General features: G+C 42.6%; 1 protein-coding gene across 2 annotated transcripts in view; it reads right to left on the minus strand.

Annotated features, from left to right (window-relative positions):
- Positions 1-19,330, minus strand: part of PDXDC1 (pyridoxal dependent decarboxylase domain containing 1) — a 42,731-nt gene that overhangs the window by 1,601 nt on the left and 21,800 nt on the right. For both annotated transcript variants that reach the window (XM_045542643.1, XM_045542644.1), the window contains 15 exons: positions 18,226-18,310; positions 17,268-17,316; positions 17,011-17,112; positions 16,033-16,158; positions 13,393-13,443; positions 9,984-10,047; positions 8,602-8,696; positions 7,520-7,625; positions 5,629-5,800; positions 4,830-4,948; positions 4,432-4,553; positions 3,373-3,465; positions 3,199-3,295; positions 2,161-2,265; positions 1,518-1,747 (listed from right to left, as the gene is read on the minus strand). In XM_045542643.1, coding sequence (XP_045398599.1) covers positions 1,518-1,747; positions 2,161-2,265; positions 3,199-3,295; positions 3,373-3,465; positions 4,432-4,553; positions 4,830-4,948; positions 5,629-5,800; positions 7,520-7,625; positions 8,602-8,696; positions 9,984-10,047; positions 13,393-13,443; positions 16,033-16,158; positions 17,011-17,112; positions 17,268-17,316; positions 18,226-18,310 — 1,616 coding nt within the window. The remainder of the gene's footprint in view (positions 1-1,517; positions 1,748-2,160; positions 2,266-3,198; positions 3,296-3,372; positions 3,466-4,431; positions 4,554-4,829; positions 4,949-5,628; positions 5,801-7,519; positions 7,626-8,601; positions 8,697-9,983; positions 10,048-13,392; positions 13,444-16,032; positions 16,159-17,010; positions 17,113-17,267; positions 17,317-18,225; positions 18,311-19,330) is intronic.

The following is a 19,330-nucleotide window of genomic DNA, read 5'->3' on the forward strand; positions in this document are numbered from 1 at the left end:
AACATTCAAATAGTATCTCAAGGGTGAAATGTTTCAGCAAAACCAATTTAACAATTCCAAATATATAAAAACATTTAAAAATTAATCTCGTTAAAGGTGATAATTTGCCCCTCCCCCACTTTATCTGTTATACTTCATTGCACCAAATAAACAGGGAAGACTTTGTTTAATCATCTTTAAAAAAGGAAAATTGCATTTGGACAAGTGCCAAATGCCAAAAATCACATCAAATCAGAGTGTAATTATAGGCTTAATGTGGTAACTAAGGCTTCCAATACTACAGCTCCACAAACGCAGTGTGAATTTCCCACCATTTTAAGATCTCCCATAGCTTGACTTTGTTGGACCAAAAAGGCACAGGGGCCATCAGGATAAACGAAGTGATGCAGTACTTTGGAAAAGGAGAAACGGGCAGTAATTAAGAGCTTACTAACAGTAATTTCACCAAGTAGTCTGGCTTGATCAGCCTGAGAACGTGACTCTTCTGGTTCTTTTCTGAGCTGGGCCCAAGGGGTCAGCTGCTAGTGGAGCAGAAGCCACAGAGGCTTCACTCGACATGGGACAGGTCAAAGGTACATTTTAGAACTTAAACCTAAGTAGGTGCTACACAGCATATTTATTAACAGTAGGCTCTTAAGGGTAGCATCTATCAGGTTTTCAGATATTAAACATAGAAATAAGCAGTCTCTACTTGTGTGCCAATTTAAAAGCCAGTATTTAAAAATATATATAGATATGGTCAGGAAGAGACTGTACAATTACTCTTAATAGAGGATTCCTTAAATTTGTTTCCAAAGAGTTTATAAAGGGACAAATGGATGTGTGGCAGAGGACAGTCCCAGTCAGAAACCCTGCCACAGCTCACGTGGACACAGTCCTTACTTAAGTCTCCAGGAAGAGCAGCAGCTGGGCGTAGCAGGAGAGAGCTGCTGACACTCTTATTTACAATCCCGTGGAAACCCATTCTCCTTCCGGCCAAACAGTCCAGGTGAGTACTGCAACTCGGTCATACCAAAGACCAACTGAAACAGATGGCAAAGAGTGCTGGCCGGCCGGCTCGCCCCGCCGAAGTACGGCGGAGAAGCCAGAAAGCTCTAACGAAGGCTGTTTAACCAAAAGGTTATTATGTGCAACCCAATAACTCATTATGCTTACGTTTAGAAAGGTTTCAAGTGGCAGGCACTTGAAATTCTACGTGTTCTTTGTGAATAAAAAGTGTTTATGGCAACTTGGGGAGGAAAATGGTATTACTACAGTTAAGTAGGACGGAAACAATAGTTATTGGCTGTTCTACATACACATAAAATTAGACAAAATGATTGCCCTCCTAGAAAGCCTGGCTTTCAGGCACATATTTGTGCAAAAATCCCAGTTAAGCACAAATAACAGTAATTTATAGTGTATTAGTGTGTGGCACAGTTCACATTTTCAATACAACTTCATCTTCCCTGAAACAATATTCAGTACAGTCTCAAACCAGACACTGAGTTTTATCTTAAGCTCTCCGGTTCTTCTACCTGTGGGCGGTCATCTGGGCGCTGGGCCGCCTTCTGGAGGGCCTCAGTCTGGTCGTCCTTCTGGGGGGTGGGAGCCCCTGGGTGTCCCTCAGGGCTGGTGGCCTCTAGGGTGATGTGCTCTGGCCCGCCGGACAGCTGTTCCACCTTTTCTAAGTCTTCAATGTGACTGACTGAGCTCGTCTCGCTCAAAGCATCTGAACCTCTCAGGGACCTTTTAAAAGGCTTCTGGCCTAGGGGAAGGATAGACAGACAGCGCTGATGCTTGGTGGCGACACTTGTGTGACCAAGCAACTGCTTTATTTAACAATAACTGCTTCAGCAGAAATCCCTGGCATTGCTGGCTCTGAGGCGAGAACTGAGAGCTGCCATCATGACACTGACGCGCTGCCCAGGCTGGGGACTTCGGAGGCAATCTTAGGAAATGCTCGGGGGAATACACACCATAGTTAAAATAACGCCATCTCTCAAGACGCTTGGAGTGCTGAGGTAATTCTTCAAGGTTAAATCCCAGGCTACTAAAATACTAATAGTTGGTCTTAAGAGAAATAGGTCCTTGAGTTAAAGAACCCAGAAAATGAAGTAATGCAAGTAACAGCAAAGGGGGGAAATGTTAGTGTTAACAAACTCAAACGTGCAGATGTACCTGGAAGTTTCTGTTTAGTGCGAATGCTCGAGGGGGTTGGAGGGGGCGTTACTCCTGCACCCTGTGCTTTGTAGACATAGATGGGTTCTGTGGACTCCAGAGAGCCTGCGGGGAAAAGACAGGAGAGGGGTGGGCAGAAGCTCCTGGCACAGGCTGCCCTGCAAGATGCCCCCTGCTCTCACACAGCCTTGTTCCCCAACGAGCTGCTTCCGGCCACCCAGCTTGCCACAGGTGGGTGGAGAGGTGGGCACTCTCGAAACATGCCGAGAACTACAGGAAGTCGTCTCGCAGCTGACTCTCGAGCCCCGGCCCCACTGAGTCTCCCGAGTACTGTGCACACTGAGCCGGCGGCGGCACAAGCGAGCCTGGGGAACCAGGCCCAACTGGGAAATGTACTTTAGCAACGAGAAACGGATGCCTCTTCGCTAAAAGCTGAGGCTCGGCAGATTAAAAATCAGATAATCTTTTGCTTTCATGACAATGTAGTCATCACTTCCTGTGGAAGGAACAAAGGCAGAAACCTCAGGTTTAGGAAATTATTTCCTTGGTAGAACAGGAAGGGAGCAATCACTAATATCTTCCCCAAATTCCAGCAACTGGTAATACTTGCTAGTTGCCTGGTTTAAAATAAAATGTTCCAGTGCTACATACTACAATCTTTGAATTTCCCCTTTCAAAAGCAGCCCTTTGCTGGGGCAGAACAATAATGAGGACTGTAAAGAGTGTTAACCTCAAACTAAAATGTCTAAGACACAGTACCTTGAAAGTCTGAACAGCTGAATTCACTGGATTCAAGGAAGAGGAGTGTGCTTGGAGTAGGGAATGGGTTATCTGCTTTCAGACTACCTCAGCTGTCAGGGTGGGGGAGGATGGCAGAGCAGCAGGGACAGACCTCACTGCCTTGGACTCCTGGCACAGCGCCAGCAGTACAGAACTGGAACTCTAAAGGGCTTCGCGGCAGGAGCTGCGCTGGGACTTAAGGGCACTGGTCAAAACTCTCAAGGTAAATAAAATTTGGTGGAGGCCAGTTAGTCATACCTGCTGTTAAGTTAAAAGTTCTTCCCTTCTGCAAAGCTTGTACTGGAGAAAACCAATTCAGCACAGAGCCCACCACGGGTATCTGCCGTAACACGCCCTGTAAAACAAAACCATTGCTCAGGAGCGTCTTGCTGAGTCCCACTCCCAGCCACCAAGTCCCCTCAGTAGCCTCACCTCTTCCAGGAGTCTTTCCTCGTTTGCCTTCTGCAGCTCAACCTGAGCTTCCTGAATTCCTTTCCGAACAACTTCAGTCATGTTTTCCAGAAGCTATGTTAGGACCAGGAAAGGTATTACTTGTCTAAGCTTCTTGCCCAGGGCCTAGAAGAACTAGTAACACAGCACTGGGGACATTCTTCAAAAGTCTGTCAGTAAATGGAATCCTGCATTTATTGCCAGTGTAAAAATCAAATGGAAAATCAAACAGAAGAGGATAAAATGCTCACAGAGGCCTGGGCAGACATATCTTGGGGACCAGCCTCATTTGCCAGGCAACAGAGGAGAAATAACTACTTATAACCTCAATGTCATATCCATACAAAACAAACATGCTGCTCAACATTAATGACGACAGAATCAGAATACAGTCGGGTTTGGGAGAAACCCTAAGCAGCCCACCCAAGAATGAATGAAGCTGGCTCCTCTGCCTCATTCCAAACTTCTCTTCCCCACTCTGCCAAAAGTGAATCCCATGACACGTGTTTCTGTCTCCTCTCAGACTAGTCTTGCTATGGTCCCCTTTCTCTCCTTTTGAGTGATTTCTAGGGAATTGTCTGCTTTGGAGAACATTCTTTTAAGCCTTGGAGCCTGTGCTCCCTGCCAACTGACCAATAGAAGCAGGTCTGTATCACCGGGCTGGGGGGAGTCCCTTTATCAGAAACACCATCTCAATCACCCTCAGGACCCAGCTCCAGTTAGTCTCCTGACCTTGGCAGGCAGAGGTGAATGTGTCTTCCTGAATGCTCAGCTCCCCCGACTGTATTCCACAGCACTTACATGCATGTTATGTGTATCTCTTCCCCACACTGCTTGTGAGTTCGCTGCGGGTAGGGCTATGTCAAACCCACCTGGCATTCCTGATGCCTGGCCCAATGCCTAGCTCACAGGAAACATTTATAAACTTTTTGGGAAAGAATGAATGAATGGACATCCCCCTAACGGTGTCTTTTCTTCATGCCGCCTGCTAGTTGGGACAAAACCCAGAAAAGGATGGAAACACTGAATACTCTTACAGACCCTTGAGTTTTCCTCAATTTCCCGGGCTGTGACTACAATGGTTTCCACAAGCTCAGAGATGTCTGTGTCGTCGCTCGTCATGCCAATGTAAAGACAGCTCTTCATGCTTTTATATTCGGGGCCTGGAGGAAGAAACAATAGACAAACTTTGTTTCCAAGTCCTCTGTCGTAAGACACAGGCCCACTCTCCTGTGCAATAGCATGCCCACGCAAAAAGGAGCGTCCTTTTCAGAGACTCTAATAAGGACAGGGAAAAAGCCCCTGAAAGGCTGTAGGAAGAACCGTACCTTCCACCTAGAACTAAAAAAGTTTCCTCCAAAGAAATCAAACCCATGTTCCTTGAAGCCAGTTAGAAAATGTCCTTCCAAAGGTCACAGTTGCTTTATAAAAATAATTACCCATTTTAAATGTAAGGTCAGATTCCAGTTCATTTAACTTTTTCAGGAGTCCAGCATGGATTTTTTCCCCTTCAGGATCTGATTTCAAACTGCTCTTATCATCATTAGCATGCTCATACCTATAAACGATTTGAAACAACATCATTTCAATCTGAAAGATCAAGTGTCTCTCCAGACACAGGATTACAGGAGTACAAAGCATAAGAGATGAACAAGACTGTGGAATGAGACAAATGGGTAAAAGAGCTACTGATAGAGTCTCAAGACCAAAAACTTTCAAGAATGTCACAGGAAAGCCTAAGTCTTTAGGTCTGTGAAACTAAGAGAGGCAAGGTCTGGAAGTCTCATCAGTTGCAATAAAAAGATACTTGCCTCATCTTTAAAGGAGCTGGAAAGCAGCCACAGGACTGCACACACTGCACTAGAGAGGACTGGAATTTTCTCTCCTTAAGGAATTGGAGTTTTTCCCCTTACTGATTTGTAATGCTCTTTATACCCTGGACAGTAGCCATTTGTCTGTTATGTATACTCACCTATGTCTTCTCCTAGGTACTTGAGAACTAGCCCATAAAGACAGAAGACAGAGAAACTCTGACCTCACTGCGTGCCCTGGGGTCCAAGTCACCTGCCTGCACTGTGCTTCTATAAATGCCCAGAAAATATAGTTAAATTTTCATTAGATAAGTACACTGCGACTACACATATTCATCCTAGATTTCTAAGCTGGTTCACAAAATGACCCACCCACGTTCTTTATGTAGCAAAGTCTCTAACAGCAATTGGCAAGCTGAAATTTTACCTGACAACACCTATTCCGGGCCAGTTAGGGTCATCAACATATAAGAGACCTGCCGTTCCTTCCACTTCCTGCTTGAACTCTTCTCGCAGCTGCAGTGTACACGTCAGGACTGGCAGCTTGCTTTGTATGCAGGCTACAAGCTGATCCACATCCTCTCCCCGGGTTCCTAAAACTGAAGATGTTCACAGAATGTTACAGAAACACTTACAGGATGGCTAATGAAGGCAGGGTGACCCCCCTCCACTACCGGGAAGGGCAAAAGCTCCAGATATATCTAATTAGCTGGAGCTGAGGACTTTTTTTTCACATTTTTATTTTTTATTTACTTTTTTTGAGACAGATTCTTGCTCTGTTGCCTGGGCTAGACTGCCACGGTGTCAGCTAGCTTACAGCAACCTCAAAACTCCTGGGCTCAAGTGATCCTCCCGCCTCAGCCTCCCAAGTAGCTGGGATTTATAGGCATGTGCCACCACACCCAGCTGATTTCTATTTTTAGTAGAGATGGGGTCTCGCTCTTGCTCAGGCTGGTCTCAAATACCTGATCTCAAACGATCCATCCGCCTCGGACTCCCAGAGTGCTAAGATTACAGACGTGAGCCACCACACCAGGCCCATACTTTTAAAAGCCACTCAACCCAGATATGGAAGAATCAGGTGTTAAAAATTAACACAGCCAGCTGTTCCAGGAGTAGAGTTTTTTCTTTCATAAAATATTTGACATCCAATGAAACACTCCAATGTAGATGTCAGATCCTTCTCACAGAAAGCCTGCTTGAGGCAGGTTATAAACATCATACCACAGATTAAAAACAAAAAAGCAATCACAGATTCTCTCTTTACATGATTACAACAGAGAGAAAGAAAAGTATTTTAGTGATTTGTGTCCCCACACAGGAAGGGCAGGGAGATGGTGACAGCACCAAGTCATTTCAAGGTCAGTGCTTGAGTCTCAGGGCTCCAGGAATCTTGGCAACAGCACTACTCCCTCAGTTCCCTGCGTTGTCAGCCTGCTTTTCCAGTTTGAAAGACTCAGCCTCTAGGGCTGGGGGTGAGGCTACCAGCAATCCTCACGATGGCTAAGAAAATGCCTGCATTTTCTTACTTTGATGTCTTTGAGAAAATATCTTCCCCAAAATATTGAAAGCAGCTTATGAAAAACCACATTTTCTCAAGATGTTAAAATTGTTTTGTAAAAAAGCACAACCAAATTTTTAATAACTCTTTTTTCATGTTATTTTTAAGTGCCTACTATGATATGCCAAGCACTACCTAAGGCATTTCGTATACATGATCACATTTCAATCTGCACATCACTACCATGGGGTGGTGGGGAATAGGTCTGGAGATCAAGGTCCCACAGGTATGAGGTGGCTGAGAGGGGACACATACTTAGGACTTTGTCATAGAAATCCACATACTTTTAACGACATTGCTTTCTCAAATGTCTACAACAGTGGTTCTCAACCTTCACTGGCGTTTTAGAATCACCAGGGGACGTTTTAAAAACACAGATGTCCAGGCTCTGCTCCAGATCAAGGAAATCAGCATCTCTGTAGGTGGGGCAGCTCTTGGTAGTTTTAAAGCTCCACAGGTGACTCTACTGTGCAGTTAGGAGTGAGAACCACTGGAATAGAAAACCAAGGATCCTAAAACATCAAAATATAGGAATTCAAGTGACTTCAGAAGTCTCGATCTAATTCTGAGAAGTTACACTGGAATTCTAGTCTACCTAAATTTAGCCCAAAAGAAAAAGCCCCTCTTTTTGGAGATAACTAGAGGAGAACAGGACAGTACAAGGGAAGGCTAATCAGCCCAACAGCCTGGACTTTAACACACATGCAACTGTTTTTCCCCAAAACGAAAGTGAGGGAAATCTGCCAGGACTAGTTACCTGCTGCTGTCATCAAAGGGCTGAAGCGCACACATGTGCCCTCCACTTCCAGATCCATGACAGTGAGGCCACTCACAGGCACCAACTGTTTCAACTGTTCCCCCAGCTGCAGGGAAAAGGACAGAGTGAACATGCTTCTTCAATGAGAGCGTCAAACATCTTCAAGATCTACCCTTGTCCACTCAGCCTCAGACCAGAGAGGCTCCTCTTTTGATTGTCCTTGAATACTTATAGCAACTTCTTTTTAAAAACAGTAAATTTTACATTTTTTCTTACTAAATGAATACAAGTTCACTGTAGAAAAATCTAAGAAATATAGATAAAGCAAAAGAAGAAAATAATTACCCACAATACATCATTCAGAAACACCCACTGCTGACCTCTGGTATACTCCCCTGGGGTCTTTTTTCTGGGAGTAGAGTGAGTGTATCTTTTGTTGTCATAAAACATGATATTCTACACTGTTTACTAACCTGCATTTTTCCATTTAATTTATTGTAACCATTTCTTTCTGCCTTAAGCATTCAGCTTCGAGGTTTATAATGGCTGTATTCACCAAGCACCCTATGTTGGGCATGTTGAATATTGTGCTGGGACTGACATTGCTGTGGTGAACATCCTTTCACTGGAACATTCTTTGCACTAAAACCCTAGCGGTACTATTTCAGGGTCAAAAGAACTGCCGAAGCAAGTGTAAGGGCTTGACCATGCTGCCAGCTTGCCAAAGGTGCTCGGCGGACTCTGCCCCGTGCGCCTCCCGAGAGTGCCGCACACACTCCCCAAACTCCAGAGCAGCCGCACCGCAGTCCTCGCTTTGCATGTTGTTTTACTGCCTTATAAGGCAGCAAGGAAATGGTCACATAGCAAACTGAGGGAACGATGCCAAAGGACTTGCCAGAGGTGCCATAGGTCAAGCACTGATCCAATTGGGAACAGAACCCCAGAACAAGCCCAGCGCCTTCAAGGGGGCTCCCTCCTAGGGCTGATTTCCCACACACTACCATGTCCAACCCTTCCCCCCCATCAGGACAGGCGGTGAGGCACCAGATGTAAAAGAAAAAGCAGACGACTCCCATTCTTACCCAGCGATTCAGCACGTCACAGGAGTGTCTCTCCCGGCCGACTGTTAGAGGTGCCATGTTGGGCGCCAGGACAGCTTTAAATACCGGATCTGATGCTAAAACACAGAAAGGGAGTCATTCCCAGAAACTTGGCTAACCAAAACAAACACCCCTCCAATCCCATTTCACTAATCCCAATATTAACCCAAGGGAATAGTCTCATGTATTACAAAACCAAATGAACATCTGATAGAAGGTTTAAAGTTCCACTTTTTTTCTCATCAACTATGTAACACTTGAATATATTCACACAAACAGAATTCTGAATTTCATTTGAAAAAGTCTTCTTTCAAGGAATTTTAAGAGGAAATCAAAACAAACATTGCAAGTTAACAACTAGTCTACCAAGCACCGTGCAAGGTCACGAGAGTGCTGCAGAGCACCCAAACTGGGCTGCACAAGAAGTACTCTTCACTCATCAAAACGGTTTAGGTGCTTATTCATGTCAGGCACTGGGCCTGCCACTGGGATACATGGCAGACTAGGTTTCTGTAATCTCGGAGCTGCCATTCTAGTTGAGAAAACAGACCATAAAGAAAGAAAGAAAATCACTGCACATTGTTGTTAGTAGCATGGAGAGAAGGTGGACACTGAGTGGAGACCTAAATGGGAAGAAGGAGCCACCAGCAGAGTGAGGGAAATGTGAGAGAAGGCGGGGGGAACAGCAAGCAGCCAGGTCTTGCGCTAGGACAGAGCAGTATTCCAGGAAGGAGGAGACCAGTGTGACTGACGCACAACCAGCAGGAGGGAAAACGACCTGACAAGAAGTCAGGGAGGAAGCTGGGGCAGAGCACGCAGGCTCCTGGGGCCTGGCAAAAAGGCTGGATTTCTTTCATTCAGCGGAAACACTAAGACACCCACGGGTTGTGGCAGGGAAGTGCTACAGTGTGATCTACCCACCATGTGAAGGTGGAGAACACGGGACAGAGACCAGAAGAAAGGGGCCCATGGCCATCCAGGTGAAAAATAATGGTCCTTGGACTAGGCTGGTGGCACTTGCGACATTTTTTAAAAATGGAGATTCTTGGGTCCAACCTACTGAATCAAAATACGTGGGAAACAGGGCCTAAAAATCTGTATTTTCAAATGAGTCTTTCTCAGCCACTCTAGCCTGGTCCAGGGACTGGCATTTGAGACCCACTGGTTTAATCACAGCAAACTATCAGCAAAATGCTAAAACATTCAGCACTGATGTTCTTGTAAATATTGTTAAATTTTTCTGAAATGACTGATAATTTTAACAATAAAAATATTTTAGACTATCTATTTAACTTGAAACAGTATCAAATTCAAAGCCCTTAAACACAGATACAAAAATAATCCTCTTTTTAAAAATCACCTACCTGAGCCTGTTAATTCCTGGAAAAATCTGAACACCACTACTGGAGAACTGAGTTCATCTTCCACCTGCAAAAATGGAAGTCTGGTATTACCAAGTAATATTAAATTCCACACATCTACTAAATGAAATGAATTTGAAAAATAGGCTAGAGATACTTTATTTTGTAAATAACACATTAAAAAATTCAAAGCGGCCGGGCACAGTGGCTCACACCTTTAATCTTAGCACTCTGGGAGGCCGAGGCAGGCACATTGTTTGAGCTCAGGAGTTCGAGACCAGCCTGAGCAAGAGCGAGACCCTGTCTCTACTAAAAATAGAAAGAAATTATATGGACAGCTAAAAATATATATAGAAAAAATTAGCCGGGCATGGTGGCGCATGCCTGTAGTCCCAGCTACTCGGGAGGCTGAGGCAGAAGGATCGCTTGAGCCCAGGAGTTTGAGGTTGCTGTGAGTTAGGCTGACGCCATGGCACTCTAGCCCGGGCAACAGAGTGAGACTCTGCCTCAAAAAATAAAAAATAAATAAAAAAAAGAGAAAGAAATACATACACTGCTGGTTCTAGCAACACGGTAGACTGAGCTAATACCAAAGGTATCAATTCCATACACCCAAAATGCTGCATTAAATATAACCAAATATGACCAAAAAAAAAGTTAAACCATTGCTAGGCTCACAAAAAAAAGATGAATCCAGACAGAGGGAAGAGAAAGACAACTGTAATCTGAGCTGTAGCAGAAGGGCAGCGTGTCTGGAGCCTGGCACTTGGCTTTCATGGCTTGGGTCTTGGGTATTTTTTTGAGACAGTGTCTCAATCTATTGCCCGGGCTAGAGTGCAGTGCGTCATTATAGCTCACTGCAACCTCAAACTCCTGGGCTCACTCAGTCCGCCTGCCTCAGCTTCCTAAGTAGCTGAGACTACAGGCATTCACCACCACACCCAGCCAGGTTTTCTATTTTTCGTAGGATGGACGTCTCACCATGTTGCTCAGGCTGGTCTTGAACTTCTGGCCTCAAACAATCCTCCCACCTCTGCCTCTGACAGTGTCAGGACTACAACATGAGTCACCACACCTGGCTGGGTCTTGGGTTTTAAGGCCCACATAAAGGACAGTAGTGAGTCTGCATAAAACCCTTATGAAGCTTCTACAGGCAAAAATAGTCAACAGATATGATTTCAGATAGTAACAAGTGCAACGAAGAAGGAAAAAACCCAGGGGATAGAAAGTGATGGATGGTGGTGGGAAGTTATCTCAGGGGGGTCAGGAAAGGCCTTTCTGAAAACGTGAGATTTGAACTAAGACCTGAAAAAAACACATGAGAAGAACTGGGGGAGGGTGGGGGGCAGGAAGCAGTGTTTCTAGGCAGAGGGATACAAAGGAGACTGCTGTGAGGGTTAAACAAAATAATGCACGTAAGGTATTTAGTACCATGTGTGGTATCTAGTAAGCATTTCACCAGCAGCTGCAGTGGTGATGATGGTGACTGACAGGCGACAATGCCTCTTGGTATCTGCCAGTTACTGTATCCTCTAATGAAATAAGCAGCCATTGGAAGGGAGGGAGCAGGGTTGATGGGTGGGCCACGTGTGGCCTTACAAAGAAGCTCCAAAACAACTGGTGATTAACTAATACCACTGGATCCCCCCCACTTGAGAATGAGGAAGTAGCGAGGAGGTGAGGAAGAATCAAGTGGGGGCCTCAGCAAGGCAGGGACAGGAAAAGCATCCAGGCCCAGCACTGCCTTGATTCCTACTAGCCTAGTCCATAATTTGGGTCTCTTTGTTTGAAATCAGAGGAGTCCAACCAACATACTTTCATTTGACAGCTGAGCTCAGGAGGTTAAGAAAGTGACTCAATGTCACAGGGCCACCCTGTGGTGTCTATGAGGGTAGAAACCCAAGCCTCCTGACTTACATTCCTCCCTTCTTTTTTCCCAAAGGTCTACCTCCTTGTCCAGGGTTCCCTCAGCTAGAACTTGGGTCAGCTAGCCCCAGGCTCCATCTCAGAAGGCAATGCAGAGTAGCTGCCTCTCTTAAACCCAACTGTGTTCTAAAACAGAAATAAACTGTACTAACTTAACACATTAACTGCCGCGAGATTTGTATTTAACTTATGCTAGTTTTGAGCCCAGGGCCTCGTGAAGCATATGTAACTCACATGTCTTCACCCTGGAAACTGTGAGAACTTATTTTTCAAGTTGCATATAACTCACGCACAGAAACAATAAAAAATAATAAATTTTTCATTAAATTAGAAAGGATTATTTTGTTTTCCAAGTTTTTATTCTATTTTTGTAATAAAACACCATGGCCCCAAGGGGAAAAAATTTTTTTCTAGTGTGGCAATGTGTTAAACCCCAAATAAACTCAAAAATTAGTTTTTTAAAAAATCTTTTTATTTGCATTGTTTTTTAGAGACAGTGTCTTGCTCTGTTGCTCAGGTTGGAGTGCAGTGGAGCTATCATAGCTCACTGCAGCCTCAAACTCCTGGGCTCAAGTGATCCTCCTGCCTCAACCTCCTAAGTAGCTGGCACTATAGAGGCCCATGCCACCACACCTGGCTAATTTTTTACATTTTTTGTAGAGACTGGGTCTCGTTATGCTGTCCAGGTTGGTCCTGAACTCCTGGGCCCAAGCAATCCTCCCACCTAGGCCTCCCTAAGTGCTGGGATTACAGGTGTGAGCCACTATGCCCAGTGTCAAAAATTAGTTTTAAACTTAACTGTACCCTGCAGAATTGTCCCAGAAACACTCAGTAAACCTATGTACATCAGAATTTGACCTATAAATTGCCTGAAATTCTAAAATATAATAAAGCAAAACATGAAGACATTCAAATCTGAACTGATACTCATTCTTGGCTGTTAGCTCTGCTAAATCCTCATATCCTTATCTAGTTATTATCCCTGGGAAGCAATCTATGACAGATTCATTTTAGGAAGATAAGAGCAAGGCTGCTTGCTTTTCTCCTCCTCCTCCCACTTTATGCAAATGAAAACTCTGGTGTCAGAATATTTTAGAAAGAGTAGCCCAAAGCATTCTGAGATACAAAATGACTTTTCATTTCAGGAAGATGGGTGTTCTAAAGTCCTTGGGCAGGTGAAGTTAATGGTGTTTATAAGAGCTTTGTGCAATTCTACATTTTAACAGAATAAATAGATTACGTAAAAAGCACTGTAGGAATTTAAACATGGTATGGTACAAACTTCTTGGCTTCAGGCTAACTGCATAATTAGGTCATAAATACATGCATAATTCTCTTCCTAAGAATGTATGTATTTTTGGCATTTTGTTTTTTACTGGAGCTTCTAAAATTCCACTGAAACGTATCAAATCTGGAGAAAATCATTTTTAAGTTAATGAAGTTTAAAAAAAGTTATTTCAAAAATAAGTGAAATTATATACTATACCAAGAGTTTGATGTGGTTCACCTTCTTCAAATTCTCCTGCAACCGTTGACTCTGAAAATGACAAAGAACAGCTAATATAATTTCATTAGACTGACATACGTGGCTTTCAGGGGTCTTTGCAGGTCTGCAAACAAGGATCTCAGGCAAAGTCATCTGCAACTTGCTGATTTCTAAGTTTAGCCGCCAATTTTTGCATTTCAAAATCTGTAGGTATTTCCCAATCTTTCAGTTAAAAGTTACATGTAGTGATTCAGGAAAAGCTGTTTCTTATGAGACATATATGAATCCATCATATTGGCAATGTAAGGCAGGGATTCAAAAACTACTGAGTATAAATGTGTACAAGTCACAGTACTAAATATTGGGGGAGACCAATGATAAGTCTCTTGAGAACACAGCCTGCTCAAGAGAGGGTTAAAAGCATGGCTTTGCCACTTAAAACCTGCAGGACCATGGATAAGTTATTTAATCTGCCACTTACTACCTAGAACCTTGGACAAGTTATTTAACCTGTCTGTGCTTCAATTCCCTCAACCATAAAATGGAGATGATAGCATCTCTCTTACAAGGTTGTTGTGAAGATTATATGAGTTGATATACAATAAGTGCTTAGAAGCAGTGTCTAGAATACAGTGTGCATTATGCAAGTCAACGCCATCATCACCACTGTATTAATGTCTCAACCCCAGTTCCCTCATCACCGACAGAGGGATAATAATAGTGCCTAATTCATGGGGTTGGGACACATTAATTCAATTGACATTCACTGAGTATTGGACAAGGGAAGCCCCTTATGAAAACTCACTTTCTAAATGTTATCAAGGAAACTTACATTCTAGTGAAGTTGTGGGGATCAAATGAGACGACGTATATAAAGTGCCTCATGATGCCTGGCACCGAGTAAATGCTCAATAACTGTTACCCAAGAAGAAGAAGAAGAAGAGGAGGAGGAGGAGGAGGAAGAGGAGGAAAAGGACAATACTGATTTCTGCTCTCAGGAATGTATGGTCTAGTATGAACTATAAGGTATGAATGTACACAGATAACCACATCTGCCAAATTTCCATGTAGTTTAACATATGCATTTAGCATGGCTGAATCAGCAGTAGGATATCATTCAAATCCTCAGGAGTAGTTGAGATCAGCTACAGTTTTTGTTTGAAGGAAGATGCCAGAGATGTGGTTACCTCCAGGGTTTGGTAGTTAATGTCAACATTATTTTTCTGCACACCATAGGCCACAGGGAATTGAAAAATTCTCCCTTGAGTGCCTAAACCTTCCCTGAATTGACTAAGTTACTACAGCAATAAAGGCTTTTCTTTTCTAAGAACCAAACCTCAAGATATGAGCTAGTAACACAATGAGAACACTCCTAAAACTATGTTGCTTTTGTAAGCATGATTATAAATCTCAAAATTATTTCTTAATGTAAGAATGAACTATCCTAACATATTATGAACCAAAGACTACTACTAGAGCAATATGAAAATACTAATTTTTCTTAAATATAAAAATGATACTTGATGACGGGCCAATTCCCCAATAATATATTTAAAACAAAGATTTAAACCTACATGCAAAGCTTACTATATAATCAGGTACTACTGTAAGAGCTTTACATGGATTAACTCTTCAAGTCCACACCACAGTCTTTTGTTATATTGTCCCTATTTCACAGGTTAGAGAATGGAAGTGTTGAGAGGTGACATGCTTCTGAACCCAGGTAGGGTTCAGCTCTCACACTGCATAAATGACTTTTTTTTTTGCTTTCTAAATGCTATGGTCTGAATGTTTGTGCCCTCCCAAAATTCCTATGTTGAAACCTAATCCCCAAGGCAAGAGTATTAAGAGGTAGGGCCTGCAGGAGGTGATTAGGGTAAGAGGATGGAGCCCTCATGAATGGGATCAGTGCCCTTATAAAAGAGACTAAAGGGAATGTGTTCACCCCTTTGGCCATGTGAGGACATTTGGAAGTGGCCACCTTAAGGAATGGGCCCTCACTGGACACCGAATCTGCTGGCACCTTGATCTTGGACTTTTCAGCCTCCAGAACTGTAAGGAACAAATTTCTGTGGTTTATAAACTACCCAGTCTAAGGTGTTATGTTATGGCAGCCCAAATGGATTAAGACACTAAACTACAGCATAATTATTTTTCACAATTAGAACACCTGAAATGGAAAGAGGATGAGAACTGCCCCCAGAGCCCTGCAATTTGGGAACCCAAGCCAGCTGGTGTTAAAAATATCCATGTCCTCCATAACCAACCTTTAACCTTCCTATTCCCTAACTCTGGAGAGTCAGTCAGCCATGGGGAACAAAAGAGAAGAGCTATCCCCCCAACTTTCTGCATCCTTCTCCACTCCTTAGGAAGTCATCTTGTAATTTCTTATCCCATGCTGACACTGATATTCCTTTTAATCTGATTTCTTCTGGACACAAGTGCTAATAAGAAAACCCTGGCAGTGTCTCCCAGAACTCTGAACAAGAAAGATACATGTGCAATTAGTCTGCTTGCTTATGAGATGGTCCACCCAGACAATGAGGTTCTGGAAGGAAGGTATACAAATGAAGTATTTTTCTGCCTCTGCTTTTGCCAAGGAGTCTTTGGGACTCATTTCAACTTCAGGTTTCTACTCACCAGTTGACAGGCATGCTTTATCCTCTCCACAATCCCATCAAGTCCCAAGTATTGTAACGATAACCACAGCGGCAGGGCACGGAGTTTGTCTGCTGGCTTGTTTGATGTAAGACCAGCAACTAAAGTCTAAAAAAGCCAATATGGATTTACTGAAGCCATTGAAATCTCACAACAGAACTAACTAGCTACCATTTACTACACACTTAGTATATGACAGATGCCATGCTAAATACCTGGCTTGCATTATCCATTTGATCTTCCAACAACTCTATGAAGTAAGTATTGTATGTAACTTAGCTCAGAGACCTTGCTTTGTCCAAGGGTTCATGGCTAAGGAGTGGCAAAGCCAGGATGAGAATCCAGATGGGTTGGCATCCCAGAGCCAGAGCTCCTAGACACTTAAAAGGTAGCCCCTTCCAAGGTTGCTCTGAGCATCCTCGAATACTTGGCCATTATCAACTGAGCAAGACACCAACTATTTTAGCAGTAATCACTTAAATCTTACTTTGCACATGCCTATCACTAACTGATCTATCATCAAAAACCACAACTATGATTTTTTTAAAAATACGTTACAACCTATTGGACAACGTGGATCAGGAGGCTTAAAATGCTCCCACTCAGTAATTCTACTTCCGTGAATCTATTCTAAAGAAACAACCTGAAATGTAGAAAGATGTTCATTGCCTCATTATTTCAGTAACAAAAATTTGAAGACATCCTAAAAGTTGACAAATGGAGACTAAGTAATGACAATATTATGCAATCATAAAATATCATAAAAAATTCTTCATACACATAGGGAAGTATGGGGTGAACAGAAAAATACATATGGTATGGTTTCACTTACATTAAAAAAATTTTTTAAATGTAATATAAGTGGAATTAAGGGTATTTTTCACTTTTTCCGTATTCTGCCCCTAAGCCAATAGTGAGTATTAGCTACTCCCACTCCCTCTCCAGTGAGAGTAAGCTTACCAAGGCAGGATCATCATGTTTATAGAGCGTCACTGCAGGAACAGCTGGCAAACCCAGCCATGGGCCAGGAGTCATCGTCATGCTATCACATTTAGTTGCAGCCTACCAAAAAAAAAGAACAACTCTTTGTTAGGTTATGAGAATACACTAAACCCAACACCCTCCTCCATTCATAAAAACCATGAAAAGCCATCAGGGATTGAGTGGTTTTAAATTCCTTCTTTAAAACACCAATATTGAGTAAATCAACAACATACCAGCACTGATGAGGAGACATAACCTAGAGCCAATGTTGCCAGATTCACACTGGAAGAAAAAACACCAATCTAAGAACTAATTATTTAATGTTGCTTATTCACTAAGTATGTACTTAAAAAAAGTCTGTGCTGTTGCAAGTTGACATTTACGTGTCTTTCAGCTATGTTATTAGCTTTTATAACAGCAACAGAAGATATGGTTTATACAAATTTCAGGAAAACCTTGAAAATGCATTCAAATCAAAATGTGTTTCAGGGGACACCCCCTACTTTAGTATAATGGCAGTATTATTCTCTGCCTTTCACAACTCCTCTTTTCCAGTCATCATGCTTTTCTTAGGGATAAAATAAAAGACAACCGCCTTGTATGACGTGGGGTGGGTATGGGCTGCACTGACCACTCTGCATCCTCTCCCCTCTTAACAGCACTCCAACAGCCTTCTGGGAAACCATCCCAAACCTCTCTATCAACCTCCACCTGCTCCAGAGGTGGGCAAACAACCTAAACTATCAGAGGATTACTTTTCCCTGGCCACAGTGACTGGTTCAATATAAGATTTCTGTTGGTTGGGACTTCTGACCCACTGAACACAAAGCTGGAAAGAAGGCTAGAGTTTCTGCAGCTACTTTTGCACCATGATAGGAAAGTCTGGGCACAGACAGAGCCAATATAGAGGAAATCAAGTCAAATGACTGTGACTGGGGGAGGAGACGGAGAAAAAGACATTGAATCCTGGTTGACATTGTGCCTAAGGCCAGTCCTAACACTGGTCTTTTTAGTTATGTGAGCCAATAAAACCTCCTTTTGCTTAAGCAAATTTAGGTTACTTTGTTATCTGCAACCTAAAGGGCCCTTAGCAATAAATGTCTCTACAAAGTGAGAGCCCAGATGTCCACTCTTCATGGGGACTACATGCAGGCCCAACACAGAGCCAACCAGCCTCACCAATCTACTCACCCCTCCACGTGAAGCCATATGCCGTACTGGTCACAGAGTTCCTTCAATCGCCCAATCTTGTCTGTGTGTCCTACTGCTACAGTTCCTAGAATAAAACAAATAAACAAGGATATTAAAAGGAACAAACATTTTCTGAGTCTTTACAGCATAAGAGCTTTTATACACATTATATCCTAGGAGGGAAGTGACTTATATCCATATTTTATTGAGATTTTCTTTGTGGACTTTTTATACCAGTTATAAAAAATGTGTGTTCTCCATCACATGTATCTAATTGTGTTATTGAAATCTTTTACAAACTTATTTTCTATCTACTTGATCTGTTGATTCATGAGAAAAATATTCAAGCCTCCCACCAAGATTGTAGGTTTGTCAATTTATACATGTTTTATCAGTTTTTTCCTTAGTTTTCCTTTATACATTTCAAAGTTATGTTGACAAGCATTCATAACTATTATTTCTTTTAGTAGATTACATCTTTCATCATGTTAAGTCTATTTTATCCCACACCAATATAGTTATGGTACTTTCACTTTGGTCAGCATTTGCCCAAGATATCCTTTTCTACCCTTTTATCACTTTCTGGGTTATTTTGATTTAGATGTGTCCTTTATAAAAAAAATACACAGATGAATTTGGGTTTTTTCACCCAGGTTCTTTGAACATGCATTCTGAAGCCAGTTTAAGCCACTCCCTTGGTAATTTGATTGCACTACAAATTTTGCTAGGCAGATCCCTTCTCAGACAGAACTTAAGTAAAACGTGGAGTCATGCATTCTCCCAACCATCCTAAATTTCAAGTTAGCAGCATGCCAACTAATAAGATTTCAAACGTTCACCAACTGCCTCAACAAACACAACTAAAGAAAGCGGTTCTTTTGTGAGGTCTATGCCAGGAAAAGGGCAAAAACTTTTCTCCCTCACATGTAAGTCTATCTTCAATTAAAAAAAAAACAAACAACAACCCTTAACTAACACATTTAGTTTAGTTGAAACAAGATCAAACACCAATACACAGGTTTTGCCACATGACGTGTCCATCAAAACAAAAGCAAAGTGCTGTGTTTTAGTGATTGGACCATGTTCAGATTCCCTTTTCATATTT

The sequence above is a fragment of the Lemur catta genome, chromosome 2, assembly GCF_020740605.2.
Source record: "Lemur catta isolate mLemCat1 chromosome 2, mLemCat1.pri, whole genome shotgun sequence".
In the NCBI taxonomy this organism is placed as follows: Eukaryota; Metazoa; Chordata; class Mammalia; order Primates; family Lemuridae; genus Lemur; species Lemur catta.